Source organism: Mesocricetus auratus, unplaced genomic scaffold (genome assembly GCF_017639785.1).
Source record: "Mesocricetus auratus isolate SY011 unplaced genomic scaffold, BCM_Maur_2.0 Super-Scaffold_100021, whole genome shotgun sequence".
Lineage (NCBI taxonomy): Eukaryota > Metazoa > Chordata > Mammalia > Rodentia > Cricetidae > Mesocricetus > Mesocricetus auratus.
The window spans coordinates 11,477,452-11,500,083 of NW_024429202.1; the positions used below are offsets into that span (position 1 = coordinate 11,477,452).

Here is a 22,632-nt window from a genome sequence, read left to right on the forward strand (position 1 = left end):
GATATATTGGGGTGGCATTAGACAGGGATTTTTTCCAACTAAAAAAATTTACACAGGTAAAGTAATAGAGTATGTTCTGTGCAGAACTAGCAGAGTTTGAGTTTCCTTTAGAAGATCTTTGAGATTAAACCACCTCAGTTGTTCTTAGACTTTTCATTTGTCATCCCTATTAACTATTATGTCACTATTATTGGGGGCACAAAATTCAGTTTGAAATAAGCATTGAGTCTCCTCAGTTTTATATCAGATACTCCCAATCTATTAGCGATGAAGAAACTGAGTGGAGAACTCCTATATTGTATAATTTAAAGACTTCTGATGTCATTAGATTAAAGGGAAGGATGATTTGATTTATTTTTGTATACTGTCCTTTGAAGGCCTCAAAAAGGGTAGACAGACACAAACTCCAAGGAATACTTCCACAATCACACAGACACATGAAAGCAAAACTAAAATGGATTTCCACCGAGATGTCAAGGAAGTACTACCTTGCCCCAAACCATCAAGAATCCGATTATCACAAAGATGGATAGTTACCCATGGCGAAGAAAGGGATTCCCAGCAGGGTGGAGTTGTACTTTCCATCAGTGATGAAGATGATCCCAGCTGCAGTGGCGATGGAAATGCACACGGTGAGCACCCCCAGGAGGCCCAGGAAGGGCTTACTGCGCAAGCAGTCCTTCATGGAGCTGGATAGGGTGGCCGTGGTCAGGATCAGGACGAGGCTCACCAGGACCTTGCTTCTGGCCAGGATGCTGGTCTTATGAAAGTCTCTCCAGAGGCTAAAAGATGCCAGAAAGTACAGTTGGAGGTCTTGGTGCTCATCCTGGAGCTTCCTCATAAGCTTACAGAACTCATTCTCCCACTTCTCCCCTATGAGGTCTTGAGTGGCAGAACCATAGGTCTGGAGGTAGTAGGTGATTTGAATGGCTCTGGCTGACTTGACCCGCTGGTCTTTGCTGTTTGGCACTTCCACTACCCCGCCCAGCTGGTGTCCAATAAAACTGTTCCTCCCATCCTTGAAAATAGAAAGAGGGGAGACTTCAGTTACCAGAAGGATGCACATTCCAAGGAACTATTTCTTATTCTAAGTGAAGAAGCACATGGAAGGCAAAGAGAGGTGCTTGTGATTATGGAATTGATGTGGGTGGAGAGGAGAGTCAGGATCTTATTCTTAACCTTTTGGAACTATGTGGGAAACCCTGCAGGCAAACAGGAATAAAGACGATGGGGAGAGTGTCACAAAGCTACACCAGACTTGCTTCATGCACTGGGGAAAAGGCTCATACATTTGGATTTCCCAAATGCTTCCACTCCTTACATTTTTCTTCTATAGCAATCTGGTCAAATCCTTTAAGAGCAGGTTCAGTTTATGATAGCTGTAAGCAGAGCATGGCACGAGGCTCACCCTAGACCATATGAAAGAGACGGAGTAAATTTTCCTTCAAGTAGATAGTATACCTTCCATCCCCAGAACTCGTGGCCTTAGCCCTGTCCTCGTGAGCCTCCACGGGGTTTCCTGTGCTGTGGGTCAGAAAGGCGTTGCTATGTCCTTGTCCCCTTTTCTGCCCCTTTCTTTCAGATGATGACCAGAATCTGAAAGCTGTTTTTCACCCCTCTAATACTTTGGGCATCCTTACTTTCTCTAAAGCCTCCTTCCCTGCCATATATCTGAGCTATGTGCTAACTTCAACGTCTTGTTTTTTTCTTCTTCCTTCTATCTTCTTGTGTCCTGCTCTACCTGTTTCCGATATTTAGTTTGCCCTGGGTGTTTTCCTTTTAAATTCTAAGAAAATTGTCTTTGAGCTTCAAAAGTTAAAATATAATCATCCTGTATATAAATATGCTAAGTTTTCCAGAATCAATATATGTGCCAACCTATAGACAAGAACATCCTTATTTCCTTACATTCGTGCAATTAAATGAGTGGTTCAGAATAGGATGAGCACCTTTCTAAAAGCTAGTGTGGTACTGAAACACTTCCTGCAGGTGATACCAGCACTTTCTGGGTCAGCACAATCACCCTCCCCACCGCTCACCCGAATCTGTCTTAGACTTATCTCCTTCTATAGATAAATTTGCAAAGGAGGCTGTTAAGATTTTCAGGTAGTATCACCAAATGGTGTCCCAGCTTCAATGCTGGGCTTGAGGAAACATGTACAAGATCATTGATCTAGGAATTGGACAAACACAGCAGTAATTCCTCCTTAAAGCACACTTAGATGACACAGACTTGCCAGTTATTCTCATTCAATGAGGGGGCTCCCTGACAGCCATCACAAAATTTTAATTTATTTGGAAATTTTATTTCTGTCACAGTTGTCTCCACACTTTAGTGGTAATGGTTGATAGAATGTTGAGCCCAAAAGCAGGCTTCAGGATGATTTATAGAGCTGAAAATACATTGTTGGTATTGGGTGAGATGTAGGCATAAAAAGAAAGTTTATGCTACAACTAGTTTGTATGTGAATGGAGTCAGGAAAGATGTGCTCACAAGGTATAAAAGAAACTCCTGAGCAGATTGGGAGCATGGGGAGGTGGGAGGGAGTGGAAAGAGAGCCAAAAACAGAGAGGGGGAGAAGAGGAGGGGAGAGGAGGGCATGGGGGAGAAGGAAGGTTGAGTTGGGGGAAGAATAGAGGAGAGCTGGGTCAGAGATACCATAATAGAGGGAGTCATCCTAGGTTTGAGGGGAGATCTGGCACTAGTGAGATCTCCAGAAATCTATAAGGATGTCACCAACTGGCAAACTAAGCAATAGTGGAAAGACTACTTTAAATGCCCCTCCCTGATAATGATTTTGACGACTATCTTACATACCATTCTAGAACCTCCATCCAGTGGCAGACAGAAACAGAGGCAGACATCCACAGCTAAACACTGAACTGAACTCCTGGAACCCAGTGACAGAGAGGGAGGAGTGATGAGCAAAGGGGTCAAGACTGGGCTAGTGAAACCCAGGAAAACAGCTGACCCTTACAAGAGGGAGATATTGGACTCCAGGCTGAGGGCTGAGAACCCAGCATGGGACTGATCCAGACCCCCTTGATGGGAGATGCCATTCTGTAAATCTGTCTCTTATTGGGTGTTGGGTAAAGCACTGTGGGACTAGGAGTCAAGGAGGATTCTGGGAAAGAGAGGCAGAGGCAGAGACAATGTAGCCTGCCAGAGGAATAAGAGGTCCGGACCCTTTTCTCCAGTAACAGAAATACCTTGATTAACAATTATCGGTTAAATACTTGATTCAGAGCTAGCCAGTAAGAAACCAAGCAAGTGGCCAACAGCTTAATAATTAATATAGCCTCCTGTGTGTTCATTTGGGACTGATGCGGCTCTGGAACCAGGCTGGTGGGAAGACAACACTCTACACTCCCTGAATGTGGGTGTCAGTGAGGAGACCTAGGTAATCCATGGGGCTTTGGGTAGTAGATGAGTATTTATCCCTGGAACACAAATGGACTTTGGGTACCCATCCCATAATGAGGGATGCTCTCTCAATTTGGATACTTGGGGGAGGGCCTGGGCCCTCCTGGAATGAAATGACAAGCTCTAGACGTCTCCCATGGGGAATGGAGTGGGGATTGGGTGGGGGTGGGGGGACTGGTGGAAGGGGTGGGCGTGGAGGGGAGAAAGGGGAGCTGGGACTGACATGGGAAGCAAGCTTGTTTCTAATTTAAATATATAATAAGAAGTGTTTAAAAAAAGAATTGATTCTTAGCAAAGAACAGTTAGTTCTCTCTAGAGAGCAGAACACAGACCACTGTACTGACCATAGGTGTTTGTTTATATGGAACTACCAAGCATCTAGCCAGCACCTGAGATAGTTATCTTGGATTTGTTTAGTCCAGACACCTAGGCATGAGGCACTTATTTGCATTTTGCTTTTAACATGAACAAAAGAAACTCTGATGTTTTAGCATGTATTGCAAACAAGAAAAGTTGGAGATATTCAGAGAATGAAAATTCAACTTTGAGAATGATCAAACATTAAAAGAAAACACTATCAAGTCACTCTGTGTACCTGTTCCTACATGTTAAATAGTTACAACCACATTAAGAAAACAAGGCGCTGGACAGTGGTGGTACATGCCTTTAATCCCAGCTCTCAGGCCGCAGAGGCAGGGGAATCTCTATGAATTGCAGGCCAGCCTGTTCAGCAGAGTTAGTTCCAGAAAAGCCAGGTCTACAAAGAGAAACTCTGTCTTGAAAAAACTAAGAGAAAGAAAGGAAGGAAGGAAGGAAGGAAGGAAGGAAGCCAAACTTGACCAAACCCAATGAACAACTCATTTCTTAACAACAATTTGATTTGTGGGTTCTCCCTTGGTGTATCTACAGCTGCCATGTGATTTTGTAATCTAACTATTTCTTTTGTTTATAAAAACTAAACTTGTGATGGAGAGATGGCTCAGTGGCTATAGAGCCCGGCTACTCTCCCAGAGGAACCTGGTTCAATTCCCAGAACCCAGAAGGTAGCATATGATCATCTGTAATTCCAGTTCCAGGAGATCTGACTCCTCTTTTCACCATCATAGGCACATGACACTCACTTTGTGCACAGAACTACATGTAGCCAAAACACCCATATGAATACAATTTTTTTAAAAAGTAAAAAAATTCAACCTAAAAGCTTAGCTGTATGTTCCCTTTTTAAAATCCACTGAGTCTTGCAAAGGAGGTTGGCAAGCTTTGGGGATAGCAATGTGAATCATGCCTCAGGACTAAGTAATTGCCAACTATAACCAAATTGCTCATTTATTTGGTGCATTTTTATCTAAAAACTGACATAATGTTTTGGTTCAATTTTTCTTTCTGTGGCTTTGAAATTCTATTTAAACGTGTGTGTCTGATCATCTGAGAGAGCCATATCCCCATATCCCCAAAGCTCTGTTTCTTTTTAGGAATGTGCTACTCTGTCTTAGCTCCTTACTGTCATTAAAAGGACCTCTGGGGAACTTTAGCAGCAGTGCAGAGAGTTATGTGTCCCTCAGGTCTCACTTGGAGATTATAGTGGACAAGGGAGGCACTGATTGTATGTCTGGACCAAAGTCAAAATTTTAAAGATGTATAGATTTTTTAAAATAGTTAAACTGTATTGAGTTTGACTAGCTGCTAGCCTTCATTTTGAAGCTGCTTAATTTTCATAAAAATAGCTTATAAGAGATACACCTTCAGTGTATCTTCCCCTGTTATATTTAAGTAAGTAAGAAATAATTACTGGTCCATGTTTAAATCCATTCACCTGTACAATATAAATGAAGTGTTTGGATATTGTGGATCAGAACTCCATTGGATGGTTGCAACATGCACATGCAGTTGGCTCAGCCAACCTATCCACTACAGCCTTTAGAAACCCAATCATGCACATTATGGGAATGAGAACATTCTACTTGAGATAAGAATAGCAAAGAATTTTTTCTTCTTGAATTAAGCAATCATTAGATGCTTCTATATAGAAGGAACTGAGAATGAATGCAGCAAATATTCTGTCTTGTGGAGAACTTTCTGGGAGCCATAGTACACTTGGGTTAATGCAATGAATTTCTCAGACGATCATGCGACTTGAGTTGTACCATGTAACTCATTATAATTGGGGAAAACGTCTATGTAGTTTATTGCCTATGTCATCTTCAGTTTTATTAACAGGAGGAGAAATGAGTATATGAAGTGATGATTATAGGATATAGAAGTCAATTTTTGGCTCTCTTGCTCTATGAAAAGACTACCTACCCAAAGAGTTTGAAGAGACCTTAATGTCAGAAATGCTGTCCTTACAACAATAAGTACAATGTATTGACGTTTTCAGCACTAGGTTAACATGCAAGTAGTCATTTTATTTGCTAGGTAAGAGAACCTAGACATGTAGAAAAGGCATACCTGTTAGTTCCTACTCAAATCTCCTGATGTCAACCCCAGTCCTTTCTAGGACTTACAGCAGAGAAACTAATTTGACTCTTGTATCAAAACTTTATTTTACCTGTGCCCCCCTTCCAACTTTTTCCTCTCCATCTAAGGCAGCCTGTCAGGTAAAGTATTGCCTGTAATTCAACTCAGTCTCTTCATTTCTCATAGCAACTTCTCACACAATTCATGAAATTTCTGTGAGTATATAAATCACTCTTATGTTAACCATAAAGGTATGCATTAATTTTTTAATGGCAGCATGGTGGCATGCTGACTTCAGCGTAGCTCTGTTTCAGCAGTGGGCTGAACTCAGTCATCATGTCAGCAATGCGAGATGACTTCAGGCCTCTGGTTCTATCATAGTCTGATTCTGCTGTTCCCAATGTACTCTCCATGTTACAGGTAGAGCCTACTCAGACAACTGCAAAGGAGACCATATCATCTCTATACCAGAACCCTCTACCAGTTTGTATTTGTACTTGATCTGACCTGCATAGCAATGCATGGCCACAGCTAGATATCTTTTGACCCTGCCTACTGTTCTGTCTCTTCTGGAGCCTTAAACAAAGCATTCTCTGCAGGACATTTGCTAACCCAGTGAACTCACCTTTAGGTGTAAGTTACATTGTATTAGAGAGACTGTTTTGGGTAGCTTGAAACACTGTCCTCTTTCCAATCTCTTTAATTTCTTCTATCATTTCCCCAGCATATATTACTATTCCTCTTTCACTGTGCATCCAGCACATGCAAGATAACAAGTCACTACTAGTGACAGCAGACAGGGAGCCTCAGTGAGTACAAGACAGCCAGAGAAGAAGTATTAGCATGCATTAGGGCTTGTAGGCAAAGGAGGCAGGTTGCTCAAAGAACTAAAGGGAGTGGTGAGATGTGAGGTTAGAGAGGAAAGAGTACTCCATCAGCACTACCTTATTAAGGGGAAAGTTTGGTAGTTCAGTATGAAAACATGGGTGAGTTTATTCAGGAGAAAGACTTACTTGATGTACTTTTTTGAATTCTTGCACTCACGCACTATGGATAAAGATTTCTGGGGTCAGGATGACTCTGAAGCAAAACACTCACTTAGGAAATCCTGCAGGATTTCAGGTTCTGGATGCAGCATGAGAAAAATGCCAGGCAAGGCAGTTTCCAGCAGGTAAATTGTTGTAAGGTGAATCAATAAAATGGCAGGTCACAATGCTGTCTCACAGCCATAAAGCATTGCATCATGGTTTTTGTTTAATAAGAGTGATGCAGAAAAAATATTCCTGGATTATTTAGCTTGTATTGAAAGCTCCTACACTGTAGCCTTAAAATTACAGCCAGTCCACACCTCTACAGTGGAGGGAGAGCTAAACTCAGAGTATAGATCAGAGAAGGTGTCCTCACAGAGATAAGAGAATGTGGTGATATGCATGCTGTAGACAACTGTGCAGAGAAAAAACTACTCAGTGGTGCTGTGACATGATAAGGAAGCAAGCCGAGTATTTGCTTCATTGGATGCTGGGTTAACACCCAGATACTTCTATGACTGTGGAATAATTTGTCAGTGCAGTTCCTGGCCAATGCAATTGTAATACAGATTTTCAATGAGGTAGATGCTGCAAGGATATTATAAACGTTTAGATGGTCAACTGCCTTTTATTACTGAAAAGTAAATTTTCCTGCATACCAAGGAGCTATAATAGTTTAAACAGAATGATGAGGTTTTTGTTTCTTCCTTTGAATAATACTTCCATTGTATTTGTTTCCTAACATTTTCCTTTGTTTCATTCCCCTTATAAAATGTAAATACAAAATAAGATTAAATGAAATCATCACTTATCTTGATTTTCCATCACAGGGTTTCATTTTTGGAATGAATAAGCAAGTAATGAGAAAACAACTTCCTACAAGGTATTTGATTAAAAATAATAAAAAAGTCATTTTCTAGATGAGGACTTTAAAGCATTAAAATATCCCTAAGAGAGAATAAATGTAATTCCTTTTGTCATATCTTAAGCTCAGAAAGTGTGGTATTTCATATTGTTTTTCATAGAGGAAGGTTAAAAAAATAAACACAAGGTTTCTGTGCTGCTTAAATAGAACAAAAACGTTAGCCTAATAGAATATAAAATGATCTTAACCAAGCATGCCATCATATCAGTGGACCACACTTAGTTAGAATGACTTAATCCAAGAAACAACTCAAAGATTTAGGATCTTGCTTGGGGTTTTCCTAGGCAGCTGCTCCATTATTCTATATGGAAAGGTTATAGTGAAGTAGCCTCAAAGCATCAATGAGGCCAAAGGAGAATAAGCAAGCAAAACTAAGGCTACAGCTGTGGTAGCACTGGTGATGGCTTTATTCCTGTTTCTGGCTCCACTGCTACCATTATTGACACAATCGTGCACACTTTGGGCAATCTGTAAATGTGCTTGAGGGAGAGGATGTACAAAATAGTGGCTATGTGAACCAACTTGAGAGGCCGCTTATGATGCTTAGGATCCTGGACAGGGAGTAAGGGTGTCTTAAGCTCATTGGGCTCAACAAGATTTAGTATTGCTTAAGACAACAACTGAAGGCTCTACTTTTAGAGTTCATTTCTATAGTTCATAAAATAAGAATTTTAAGGTCTTGTGAAGGTCAGATATGTTAATACAAGGTATGATTAGTGATCAGATAGGGCTGGGTCTTTTTCTTATTAATATGCAACTCATGGGATATTTATATAATACTGTTTATTAACTTAGTTATTTAAAGTTGCTGTCCACTTCCCAGCAGGTGTCTGAAATGTGCTGTCAAGAATACAGGCACAGGACCAAGTCATAGGAATTTAACGTCTACTGCTGCTACAACAAGCAGGTGACAGGGGCTGTTCCTTCTCCCAGGGAGGCCAAAAAGTTTGGCTTATATTATCTCTGAAGTTCTGATGTAGTCTTCATTAGATGATGTCCTACTTTTTGTTTGTTTAGTTTTTTGTTGTTGTTTTCAACTTGACAGAGCTAGTGTTATTTGGGAAGATGAACCTCAGTTGAGAAAAATGCCACCATCAGATTAGGCTTGGAAGGAAATCGGTAGGACATTTTCTTGATATTGATTAATGTGGGAGGATGCAGCTGAATGAGAGATAATGCCACTGCCAGAAGAAGGCAGACTGAACTAGCCAGTAAGCAGCATCCTCCATGGCCTCTGCATCAGCTCCTGCCTCCAGGTTCCTGCCTGGAGCTCCGTCCTGATCTCATGATGGGCTTCAACTGAGACCGAAATAAACTTCTTCCCAAGTTGCTCTTGGTCATGGTGTTTATCACAGCAATAGAAACCAAATGGTTCCTCACTGGTGAAGACATCAGATGCTACACGGCACGCTAGATCAGTCTGCCTTATTGTGATAAAATGGAAATAAGAACAGGAAAACAACATAACCTGTGCTCATTTCCATAGCAACAGGAGGTGTTATCACTTTCTAAATCTGGACAAAGTCACTTCTTTCCCCTTAAGTAATCTCCAGAGTGAGGCCTTAAATAACAAAAACAAACTTGTCCCCTTTCTCTAAGGTGTATGTAGTCAGTAGTCCACATATAACTGATCAATTTCTTAGATTGTGCAAATCATTTGTTCTTCAAGTCCCTACCAATTCAGCTGTACCAAATATATTTACTTAATACACAATAGCTTGCACAAGCTAAAAATTTTCTGTTATGATAAATGTTCCCATAAACTTATAAACTGAATACAAATAGTTATCACCTGTATTGAATGTGAATTATATTGTTGAGGACAAGAGACAGATACAAGGAGGATAAGGACTCCTTCCTCACAACGGCAATCTCATTTTTGTCCTGGGCCAAACACTAAAGATGTTCTCAGTCCTATCTTGGCGGGAGAGTAGAAGTATCAGAAGAGAGCTCAGGGTGTGTGTGTGTGTGTGTGTGTGTGTGTGTGTGTGTGTGTGTGTGTGTACTTGTGTGTACTAATGATTGGACTTATGGTAAAAAATATACTAAGGAAGTGCACAACTACTGAGTTATAGTAACAGTCCTACTTCTGATATATTATTATTCTTTTCCTCAATAGCACTGCCTATGTGGAGCCATAAGACAGTGTATGGCTAAAATTCTAGTCAAGTTGCCCATCCCTTCTGAGGAACAGCTGTGGTATTTTCACGGTGGAAGTAGGTGATGGCCTGTTTTCTAATTTCAACCCATCTCTTAAGTGATCTTAAGGACTCAACCCTTGAGGAACAAATGCTACAGTAGCCTTGAGGGCATCTGATGGTGGATGTCTGGGATTTGTTGAGCCCCATCGAGGAAAAACTAGTCTTTATTCTTTTGAAATAAAAAATGTATCATGTTCTGGATGGAGACATGCTGCAGAGATTAAAACATTACATAACAGTGTCTCCTGTCTTAACAGTTATTCCAACTAGGCCTGTCAATTAGCTGGCCTTGCAAGACATCACCCCTTGGAAAGGCCAATTCACCTAAAGCCATGCAAAGAAGATGGGAAGTATAATTATCCCCTTGATGAGATAATGTGCTTATCCTTCCCAGAACACCCTCTTAACCTGGTGCAGTCACTTGCAGAACTTCCATCATTAGTTCTATGGTCTGCCAGCTTTTCTGTGTTATTCAGAAAAGCATAAGTTTTTCTTCTGGATTCTGGCAAAGGCCAAAGCATAGTCTTGAGACACTCTGGGCTTTCACATTCCCTTTTCTCTAGAGGCTCCCTTTCCTTCTGCCATTCAAAACTGGCCTAGCTTGTTTGCTGTTCTATTATTAAATCTTCCTGCTTTCTCTCTCCCCCTCTCTATCTCCACATCCCTCCTCATGGTAAATTGCCATATTTACATCTTCCCAGTCCTATTTTTTCATAGTCTAAACATTTTCCAAATCCATTTCTAAAATTTTTATTAATAAGTCTAGGAACCATAGGAAAAATCTCTGCTTTTCCCATAATGATATGAAAATTAATATTTTGTTTCTCTGTAGCTCATATTAGTGGCCTTATTACCCACATCTCCATTAAAAGCATTGTTATTACTTTTAGGTGGGTTATTCACAAAGGAATCATTATAGATGAGTATTTTATATCAAACAGTACATAGTTGTGGCCCTGACCTGTTTTAAGGAAGCTCACTGTCACCTAAATGAGCACTTTCCTGCAATTCCCTGTTCCTAGTGATGCCCCTCCCCTTTGGTAAAAGTTTTGAAAGTCTCACCATTATAATTATTTTTTAATTAAAATATTTCCCCTTAAAATGTTCTGTTTATAACTACAGGCCTTATAAAGAATATTGTGCTTAGGCTATCAGTAGCACATGGTTGAAAAACAGGTCATGCTTGCAACCTACAGGGGAAACCTCAGAACAGAGTTAAAACATTCTTTAAGTAGGGTGAAGATAGGCTCATGTTGTTGAAAACACTATTCACCTTGGATGCATGATCTGAACTGCACCTTCTCTAAAAGCCTGCTAAGCACTAACTTGTACATTTCCAGAACTTTCCATACAAGCTGAAAGAAGAGGGAAGCAGTCAATAGTCCTACCTAGCCTCTGAATCACAATAATGATGAGCCTGGCAAGATATGCCTTATTGTTCAATAGTAGCACTAATATTTTGGTGGTAGCCAACAGCTGTCTAATTGGATTTTAGATCTCCTTAACAGGAAAGAAATCACTCCTGGTACTAGAAACCTAGGCAAATACCTTGGGCTAGTGAGTTCATGGGTTTTAGAGGAGAACTTATAGTCTACTTACTAGACTGGCATAATTCCTAACTGTATTCTAACTACTTACTCTTAAACCCACAGAGAAGTATAGGTTCCACTCCTCATCGAAGAAGCTTCTCATTGCAAACATCAGAGACCAGTCAAAACTCAGAGAGTGGTCAAAACTCAGAGAACAATTGATCATGGGGTGGGGTGCCCAACCCCAATAGATAAATCGACAATACAACCCCTGCACCCAAGGTTTTGGGAACATCACAGAAGAAGGATAGCAAAAAGTGATAAGAGCCAGATGACCAGAAAGTCAGCTGTGAGATTGTGTCTATCAGAAATGACAGGCAATATTCACCTATGATACCTCAACAATATGGTTGCCTGAACAAGACATGAAAAAGGACAACACCAAAAGACATGGTAACAGGAAAGGGGCAATCTTATGAGGCCCTAATTCTCAAACAAAGGCTTACAGGCAATTAATGAGTTCTGAGTTGGGTAGAAGTGGTCTTCCCTGGAGATAAGTCCCCTAATTGGTTATCCAATACCAAGTGGTCAGCATTGACAATATACACATACAAAGCAACAAACTAAAATGGGCTTAATATCAAGTATGTGTATGTATGTATGTATGAATTAAAGAAAAATAGACCGTAAATTTTGAAAGGAAGTAAGGGAGCACATGGGAAGGGCTTGAGGAAGGAAAGGGAATGGGGACAGTGTTGTATTTGTATTTTCATAAGAGTTGTTCAGATGAAAAGCATCATCTAAACAATGGGAAAGTTCAGAAATCAGAAACACTTGAGCATTGCAATATTTGCAATAGACTGGAGTGTAGTAAGCACATTTAGGTATCTATATGCTACACATAGGTGGAAACAAATAAGAAGGCAGACTCATTCATTTGTTCAAATACTCAGTGGGCCCAGGATAAAGTGCTGAATTGAACAGTACAGTTATTTACTTCAGAGACTTTGCGGCTAATAGCTACATAGGGAGAGTGAGACAGGAGTGATAAATAGGTAGAGTATCCATCTATCTATCATCCATCTATCTATCTATCTATCAATCGGTCATCTATCTATCAATCATCCATCACCATCATCTGTCATCTATCTTTCATCTATTTATTATCTATCTTCTATCTATCCATCATCTGTCTGTCTGTCTGTCTGTCTGTCTATAATCTCTCTATTATTTAGATACATACCTGTCTGACATCAGTTAACAAAAAGGGCTAAAAGAACATTCAGAAGGAATCATCTGACATAGGAGGCACTAAGAAGGCTTTTCAGAGGAGTAACAATGAGACTTTTTTCCTGGTCTGTGCACATAGAAAACAAGAGTCTAAGTACATTGTATTTCTGGAACACCCAGAATGTCTGGAATCTGCAATGTGTGGGCTGGGGTAACAATGAGACTGGGACAGATAGTGAGTAGGACAGCCCTCCCCGAAAGCTTTCTTTGACTGCAATATAAAGAGCTGAATTTCTGGAGTACATCATTCATGGGACTGTGTACTGGAGAGGGAGATGACGAAGTGCCATATATATGTACATATGCATATGTCGTCTTCCTCACAGCTTCCTCTAAAGCATCTTACCTAACATTGTGTGAGCTTGAAAAAGATATTTTTAAACATCTTCTGGAATACACACTATTCTGAAAATAAATGTCTCCACACCTGTGTTTTTCCCCCCAAGAACTACCTCTTGTGGAGTGTTAAAGGCATTTTAGAAAACTTTTGCTGCTTAGAAGTGTAGGACTTGTTGGAAATTATAGAGATTTCCCATCATTCCAACACATAAAAATATCTTTATTGTTTCTGGGGAGGTAGATTGCTGGGTAGGAAAAACCAGATAAAGAAGGAAAAATGCATTTTCTCCCTTAGAAGAGTTTATGCTTTTGTTACAGGAATAAAGCACATACATTCGATGACAAAAGAATAAAACATGAGGAACACTGCAGGACTGAAAATCATTAAAGAGTCTAGGTAGGTGCTGGCCCTGCAAAATCACAAACGTGCAGGATTACTCACTGAAAGTGTGAGCACACATATCAGCACTCAAAGAAAAGCCCTGGCTTGTATTTGGTACACATTACAGGTCATTTTTGCTTCTATCTGTAGTGTATTTTATATTATTTTAACAAGTAACCCTTCTTGAACCATCTACAAAAGTAACAGGGAAATGTGTCATTGGGACAGAGCAAAGAGATGAGAGAGATAAATTAGGTGTGACACTTCATCAAGTTTCACATAGAACAGAATGGCAGTGGAGGAGATAGGAGGACCTAGAATCAGCAGTCTCTCGTTCCTAGGATCAAGTTCTAAGCAATGCGCTCATCTGGATCTTCATGACTGATTGTGGATTTGCCCATTGAGGTACAATGAGTACTGCATTCCATTTGAAGTTATGGGCAAGTGTCAGTACCATAGTGAAGGGTAGGGTAAAATTCTAATATGCCTAACCTCTGAGCTGATCTGACCTTGCACTTGAGTAAATAGTGTTTTCTCAGCAGTGAAAATCTCATGAATTTTGTGGCTCAATGTCACCTTTGTATTGACTGAGTTCTGAACACATTCTCATATGACTCTGTTTACCTTTCTTCTTACTCATTTGATTCAATGACAATTTTTTTTGTCAGCAGTTACTATGCTTAAAACATCCTGAAAATGAGTATGACTTGTATATTTTATTGAGTTATCTAAATAGATTTAATTATAAGGGTCTAGAATTATGAAATTAGATTAAACTACTAGGAAATATGACATTGGCTTATGCAATTTAGAAGTAATGTTAGCATTTAGAAAATGCAGTTTTCTAATTTTTATTTTCAATATGCATTCAAAGAGAACTTTTGGGATACTATATATATATATACATATATATATATATATATATACACATACACAAAACTTCTGAATTTAATGGAGATAAGGAATACAGATTGTACCTTTCCTTAGGTAAAAAAAGAAGTAGACACTGTTAGAGAGGATATGGAGTCAAGAATATAGCCTTTATCTGCAGCTGTGACTTAGTTTAGCTGTGCCTTATACCTCTGATAAAACAAAAGTGTCACTCTTGGGTTTTTACCTGGTCAATTCAGACCTCTGTACTTCTCATCTCTTCCTTGGCTCGTCACTGATTTCTCCTTTCTCCTTCCCACCTCTCTCTTTGCCCTCTCTTTAACTATCTCAGAACTTTCCTCCTCATGTTCTTACATTTCCTTTTTTAATCGGTCCTTCTGCTATCTGAAAGTCAAGCAAGGCAAAATTATTGAACTAACTCTGTCACCAAAAATGCTGGATAACGGATGCAACACTTGCTTAAGTCCAATTTATCACCCTTGAATTACCTTTTTCTTGGTAATTCCCCAGAGGACAGGAATAATTTGAAATTACAGTCTGTGATATATGTCCTAATGATATCCCTACAATTGATCATTACTATGACCAATATATTCTGCTTCAATTATGAAAATAATTGAATGCCATTTGATAAAACCAAGGAGGTAAGTATTCTCTTATCTGGCAGCTCCATGTGGGAGTTAAATATTATTTTTCTCAGCATGGGGAATGAGAGTGTAATGACTTAGCTTCACCACTGTATTTTCCTGGGCTGGTGATGTATATTTTAGAAAACAGTCTTAAATGTTATCTGGAAGAAGAATACCTCGACACCTCAGGAAAGTAAACATTACAAAGAAAACATCTAGACATTTGAATTAAAAATACCACTCAAGAGCAAAGCACATGTGGGTTTTTAAATTATATTTTGCTTCATTGCAAAAGATTAACCAGAACTCATTAAAATTTTAAGAAATAATTACTCTTTTTTATCTCTTCAGAGATAAAATAAATCTCTTTCTCTTTTTTTAACGTTAACACTAAAATTAATTTGTATTCCACCTCTAGTCACTTGTCTGAAGTAGCAGAGAAGTGGGTAAATCAAAATAAGTGTGTGGTAAACTGGGGGCTAGGTCAGAAATGCATTAAATTATGCATGATTTCAGTGTACTAACTTTAGTGAAGGTAAAATTTCATGTGATTTTATCGTTTAAAGAAGAATAGTTCACAGAAAAATTCCCTACTTTTTAAACACTTTATATCCTTGTGAGGATTTTCAGCTGGTAATATTCACAGATTACATTTGTCTTTCGATCACACATCCACATATTTACTTAGAAAATATGGTGGCCTTGAAAAATCCAAGTGGTGTTAAGAGAAGTATGAGTAGTGGATAACCCCCAGGTTTTAATACTGTATTCAGCTAGACTTCTATGAGGTAGGAGGAAATATTAAGCTGAACGGTTGCATCAATCTGTGTGAAAGCAGTTCTTGTGAAAATAATAATCAAAACGAGTCCAATTTTTAGCAGACCAAGATGCACTGTGGCCCTGAGAGTTTATTGCCTTCGCTGCATACACTTAGACTGCTTTTCTTCCTAGTAGCACAAAAGTACCCCATCACACCCCCAGACGTGTCGTCCAGATGAAGCCCATCCTAGTTCCCAGAGTTTCGAGCCTACTCTGGGCTCCACATAGCTTCTCTCCATTTGCGTTTTAGTTTTAGCGGCTTAATTTCTTGTAATCCAACAATCAATACTTCTCTTCAGTAAATCACTGTTGTTCTTTTTAAAGGGTAAAAGAATTCTTCTGAAGCCTCTTTTATAAAATTTTAGGAAATGCACTGAGCTCTCTTCCCCATCCTTTAGGAGGAAGACCCATTGTACACATAGAGGTTCTACGACCTGGTTCCAGTGGTGAAGGCAGACCCCTTTGCCCCGCAGGCAATGTTACTGGGAATAGTGGAATGGTTTTAAATTCAAGACTTTTGGGCTGCAATGCTCATTTGGTCATGTGAGGCTACTTGTGCTTCTCTGACTTCACTCACACGCTCTGGTCCTTCTTCAGCTATAAATTGGGATTGTAGGACTCATATGCTTCATCATCAGAGTCAAGTTTGATATCTGAAGAGGGCTGGCATCCTGTATGCTATTTTGTGAAAGCTGTACCAACTGTTACTATCTAATTAGAAAAAGGTGGTTGAGTAATTTACTAATCTTAATAGAATAAATTAAAACAGGCTATGGCTCTTGACCCCCAAAACCACCCATCAGCCTCAGCTTATAATACAAACCAAGAATTTTTTCAGGATTCTTTAAGTAAGGTATATTCAGCTTAAGTGAAGAAAGAAAGATCCAGACCAGGCCTGATGCAAGCCTGGAGATATACAGGACAGTTTTTTAAGGGAAATCTAAAGAAGATAGCTCCAATGTCTCTGTAAGTTACCTCAGGTGATAACCTGGCCAAGAGTTTTCACAATTATGAATGACAATTCATTATCAGAGCAAATCCAACAATGATGATACAACTGAGCTCAGAGCTAGGCCATTTCCCCTCCTTTATGGCAGGCATCCCAGGATCCCTTGGGATTTAGCATCCGAGCTGCCTGTCAGCATCTCCATCTGTTTTATTCCAGGTGCTCAGCAGATGGGCCTTCAAGGTGTGACAGGTTCCATATAGAAGCAGGGTCTGCAGTCTGTGGAATGCTCTGGAAGCCAGAGAGCAAGATGGAAAATCCAAATCTCACTCCACAGTTGTAAGAGGAGAGAGAGGAAACTGTGGTCAGGATACAAAATAAGTAAGTAAATTTAATAAAAATGTATTTATTTAAAAAGAAAAGAAAGAAAGTCCTTCCTACTGGAGGGTTACTGAACTAAGAGCATTAGCCAAGGCATAAAGGAGCCTCCCACGGTTTCCTTCTTTAAGAAAAAAATAACTATATTTCCAGGTGTGGTGGCACACACCTTTAACCCCAGCATTGGGGTGAGGGGAGGTTGGGCAGAGGATTACCGTGGGGTTAAGGCCAACCTGGTATACACAGTGAGTTCCAGGACAGCCAGGACTATGTAGAGAGATCTCGTCTCAAAAAGATAATTATCTTTAATTTCATATATAAGATGGATTATGTTAAAGTCAGAGGAACTGATCAGTTTCTCCTTATGTCTGGAGTGTTGTAATTTGAACACCACTGGATTACTCAGAGAAACACATTTCATCAAGCAAACTTTGATTTTAATGTTTGTTTCCATACAATATTTCACTGTTCTATATAATATGTATATATGTGCCATATATATTGTAAAGTTATGCTTAAGAAGTTAAATAGATAGAGTTTGGTAACTAATTGAATTTGTGAAGAAGAATAAAGCTTGAAGAATAAAACAGGACTGAAAGTGTAGCTCAGTAGCAGAGTCCTGGCTTTGCTTGTGTGAAGCCCTATCTTCAATCCACAGTACACTACAAGAAAAGGAAGAACTTGGAAAGGTCCCATTTTTACTGCTCAGAAAACTGGTAACCACTCAGTGAATGGAAATTTGATATGTTCTGATAACATCTTATGGCTAATAATTCCAGCTATTATTTCAAACATTGCATACCACATAAATAAATAAATGTCTCATTCATATGATCTTTATTTTTGACCTTTCTAAGTCTCTAGCTACTCTGAGATAGCGTTTTGTTGTTGTTTGTTTGTTTCTCCTCTGGATGACCTGGCAAGAACTCTGAGCCGGTTGCTCTGTCTTTAAAGAGACTCTTGGAAAACACCCTGACATGTAACCTGAACAGCAAGCCTCTCATAACTTTGAAAACAAGTGGACTAGTGAGAATTTCCAGACATACAAGAATAACTGAAAGGTTCATGAAAATGTAAGCTGAGATTCAAGTAAAACAATTAGCTCTGTGGGATTTTTACCATTTCTTGGTATTTAAACCAGGTCCTCACATATGTCCTTGAGTTACATCCCAAGCCCAACATTTTTATTTAAATCCCTGAGACAAGTCTCACTATGCAGTACCTATGGCCTCAAACTCATGTTCTTCCTTCATCCGCCTCCAGAGTCCTGGGATTACTGCTATGCATCTGTGTAACTGACTCTAGTGATTATTTGTTAAGAAAAAAACCAAGATATGAGCCTCCGAGGGCATTTTTTTCAGGGATAGTAGCTACTGTGAGAAGACACTACTCATAGTAGTAAGGAGCATAACACTGAGAAAATTCATAATGAAATAATATTGCAACTTGGCATTGTCTCATAGAGAGTCCTCATTCATGAACTATTTAATCTTATAAACAAAGAAGAAATGGAGATGGGTGCCAGCCTGTTGGCTGACATATCCTGCACTATCTCAGAGTAATTTTTTCTTGGCTCTGGGCTGGAAATGCACTTGCATTTTCTAATTTATTAAAAGAAACTTGGATCCTACATTGTTTCTAATTGTTTCTTAACAGGGAATTTTCACCAGGTAGGTTTACATTGTATCGGGTACAGCCTTTTGAGGAGAAGGATTTGCCTTTTAATGAGAAATTTGAATCTCATTATAAGGATGCCCCTCTGTTCTTGAGAGGGCTACTCTTTGCAGAACGAAGGTCCCCCTAGGATCCTGTGCTCAGTGTATAGTAATGACACAGTCAGAAAAAGTCATCTTAGATATTTAAAAAATGTTAGAAGAAAAAGAATATTCAAAGTAGAACACACATTCCTCTGGGTACAATATAAAGAAAAATGTTGGATGTGACTGCACAGATTTCAAGTTTCATGGTCTGGCATCTGAAAAGATGGAGCTATTGATTAACAAATGGTGTTAGATTAGATGTGGTATATGTAAGAATTACTTGTAAATGGGTAGCTTGATTATTTGGGGCCACTTTTTATCTATGGTAGATTTTAAGCAGGAAATGTCTCTCTCTCTCTCTCTCTCGTGTGTGTGTGTGTGTACATATGTGTATGTTTGTTTGTGCTGGGAGGGAATACTCCCAAAATTTGAACTTTTTGACATGCAGACAATTTGAATAGACACAAGCAAAATTAAGCTATGAGAAATTAACAAAAATGAGCTCATGTTTATGCAACAATAGCATATTGTGTGGAGCACAATTTGACAACTTAATACATTTGCTGGAGAGAATAAACTAGATTTTCAAATTGAATCGATATGAGCACTAAAGCTCCAGCATTTCTGAGAAACACAATGATCTAAGTCAGTTTTTTTTTCTCTTTTTGCCTGAGAATTTCTTGTATGGGATAGCAATAAATAACCAATATATTTTAATAAACGTAAGCTGAAACAAATCTATTTCCTTTGGTCTTAGGCTATTTTCTGTATCACCCCTATGACATTTCTAATTATTACATGATAGTTTAAAGATTTTTCTTTCTGTATTTACTGGAAACTCCCTGAAGTCAGAATAAAGGAGTGATGGTTTTGTTTTATAATTGCCTATCATAAAGTATCTTCCCAAGTGCTATTTACTAAACAAAGAGACATGTGTGTCTTATTAGCTGAAAGTATTTCTTTTGCATGGTATATGCTTTTCTAAACAGAAAAGGTAGGTTATGAGCACACATGGAATTTCCAAGTCTGAAAGCTGCTGGCAGTCGTCACTACAAAGCATGTCTCGGAAGGTGCTTTGCAAAACCTCCCTCATCATTATGCAAGTCCCATCGATCTGAGCTTGTGGGTCTGGAATACTGTCATCTGTCACCTTCAGGGAGATCTCAGGAACCTGGAGAAGCACCAGGGCCTTGGAAAAACATGTGACATTTTGCCTTCTATCCATCCTGTGTCACCATCTTGGCAGCCCAGTGCTATCTTCTATGCTCCACTTTTAAGATAAACTATGTGAATGTCTGCTTCCATTCAACAGCAACAACACATATCTCCACAAGCACTGCGTTGGCTGTGCCTCTTCATCAAGTGGTACAGGTCTCTATCTTTTTCTTTGGACTTACAATGGGTTTTGCACACTCTGATTGCAAACCAAACTCTTGCTCCCAGACCTGGACTTCTTCAGTGTGTGTCAGTGAGGGCAGGTGTTAAGACAGAAGAACTTACTGAAAAGTCTACATACTGGCACGTGGAAACTTACAATGCCATGAGACACTAACAAATAAGGGAAAAAGCATGGAGGTTTCCAGCATAAGGGGTCCAGGTAATTAATTTTTATATAAAACTGGTAATTGGAATGATGTCAGGCATATTTGCATGGTTTCTACCTTCTCTCAAAAATCCCTTTGCACAGTATTGTAATTACCTCTCATTTGTCCCTGAAACTTGTGTGGCTAGGTGCTGCTCTCCTTTAAGTAGACTCATTAGGAAACAACATTCCCCAAGAGATCACTGTTAAGAGTATCACTGGACAGGCACACCCAGCTTGGATGCTGCATCTTTCTTTCCCTTGAGCAAGATTGCTCACAGGAGATTCTGTTACTTTGGAAATGGCTACCCACTAAATAGATTTTGAAAAGTCAAACATGATATATCAAGCATCATGGGCACTGAACTTTTAAGGAAACCCTAAAATCCAAAGGAAGTTTGAGTATATTGTAGAGTTCTGGTTTAAATATTCTGGTTTAAATATTCTGGTTTAAATATTCAGGATATTTGCCATTTCAATTATGTGATATATATATTTATACATATATACATGTATTTATAATTCACATATATTTATTATATTATTTATTTATTTCATGCAGATAGATGCATTTGCCTTACCAAGGAAGGCTTTACATATGTCCGTTTATACTTCAATAACGGCATGTGTACATAAAGAGAGATGTCTAAGGACAGCTATGACCAGGTAACTACATATGGTTGACAAAGCTGGTAGATATCATCATGATAGATCAGAATGAGAGGGCATATTTAAAGAATAATGACTGATCATTACTGAGTGCTTCTCCTTTCTTTGGAAAAGCAAAGGTTATATGGGAACAGTTTGGCTAATACTTCTATGAAATGGAGCTAATTGGTGAGAAAATATTAAAAATAAGTTTTGTATTTTAGAATCTTGTAGATTTAGAGTGTTCATATTTAAACTGAACTTGGGAATCTTTTTTTAAATTTATTTTTCAGTTTAAATTTAGGTAAGAAACAAGGTTGCATCACAAGTCAGTTCCAGGTCCCTCTCCCTTTCCCTCCCCTACACCCGTGCCCTCCCCCCAGCCCCCCATTATCCCCTCATTTCCCCAGGGAGGGTGAGGCCCTCCATGGGGGTGTCCATAGTCTGTCATTTCATACATGGCAGGTCCTAGACCCTCCCCCAAGAATTCAGGGTGAGAGTGCACCTCACATTGTTGGATGGGAGTCCAAAGTCTGTGTGTATAATCAGAATGAGTACTGATCTGCTGTCCAAGGCTCAATAGATTACCTAGGCCTCCTCACTGACACCCACATTCAGGGGGTCTTGATCAGTCCCATGCTGGCTTCCCAGGCTGATGCCTAGGATTCAAGAGTGAACCTTTGTCAGGTCAGCTGTTTCTGGGGGTTAAACCAGCCCAGTCTTAATCCCTTTGGTCATCAGTCCTCCCTCTCTATTACTGGCTTTCTTGAGTTCAGCTCAGTACTTAACCGGGGGGGAGTCTGCCTCTTCGTCCATCAGCCACTGAATGAAGTTTTTGCTTCCCAGACTCTCTGGCCATGGGATTGTAGACTGGCACTCCCCAGGTCTATGTCTAAAATCCATGTATGAGAGAGTACATGCCATGTTTCTCCTTTTGTGACTGCGTTACCTCACTCAGGATGGTCACTTCTAGTGTCATCCATTTGCCTGCAAATCTCAAGATTCCATTGTTTTTTTTTTCTGCTGAATAGTACTCCATTGTGTAAATGTACCACATTTTCTCTATCCACTATTCGGTTGAGGGACATCTAGGTTGCTTCCAAGTTCTGGCTATTACAAATAATGCTGCTATGAACATAGTGGACCAGACATCTTTGTTGTATGAATGGGCATCTTTTGGATATATGCCTAAGAGTGGAGTTGCTGGGTCTTGTGGTATGTTTATTCACATTTTTCTGAGGAATCTCCATACTGATTTCCAAAGTGGCTGAACCAGTTGGCACTCCCACCAGCAATGGAGGAGTGTCCCCCCTTTCACCACATCCTCTCCAGCATAAATAGTCATTGGTGTCTTTGATTTTAGCCATTCTGACAGGAGTGAGATGGTATCTCAGAGTTGTTTTG

General features: G+C 39.4%; 1 protein-coding gene across 3 annotated transcripts in view; it reads right to left on the reverse strand.

Annotated features, from left to right (window-relative positions):
• Positions 1-22,632, reverse strand: part of Ptchd4 (patched domain containing 4) — a 183,023-nt gene that overhangs the window by 119,228 nt on the left and 41,163 nt on the right. For all 3 annotated transcript variants that reach the window (XM_013115140.3, XM_005072295.4, XM_005072294.4), the window contains one exon: positions 538-1,018. In XM_013115140.3, the coding sequence (XP_012970594.1) occupies positions 538-1,018 (481 nt within the window). The remainder of the gene's footprint in view (positions 1-537; positions 1,019-22,632) is intronic.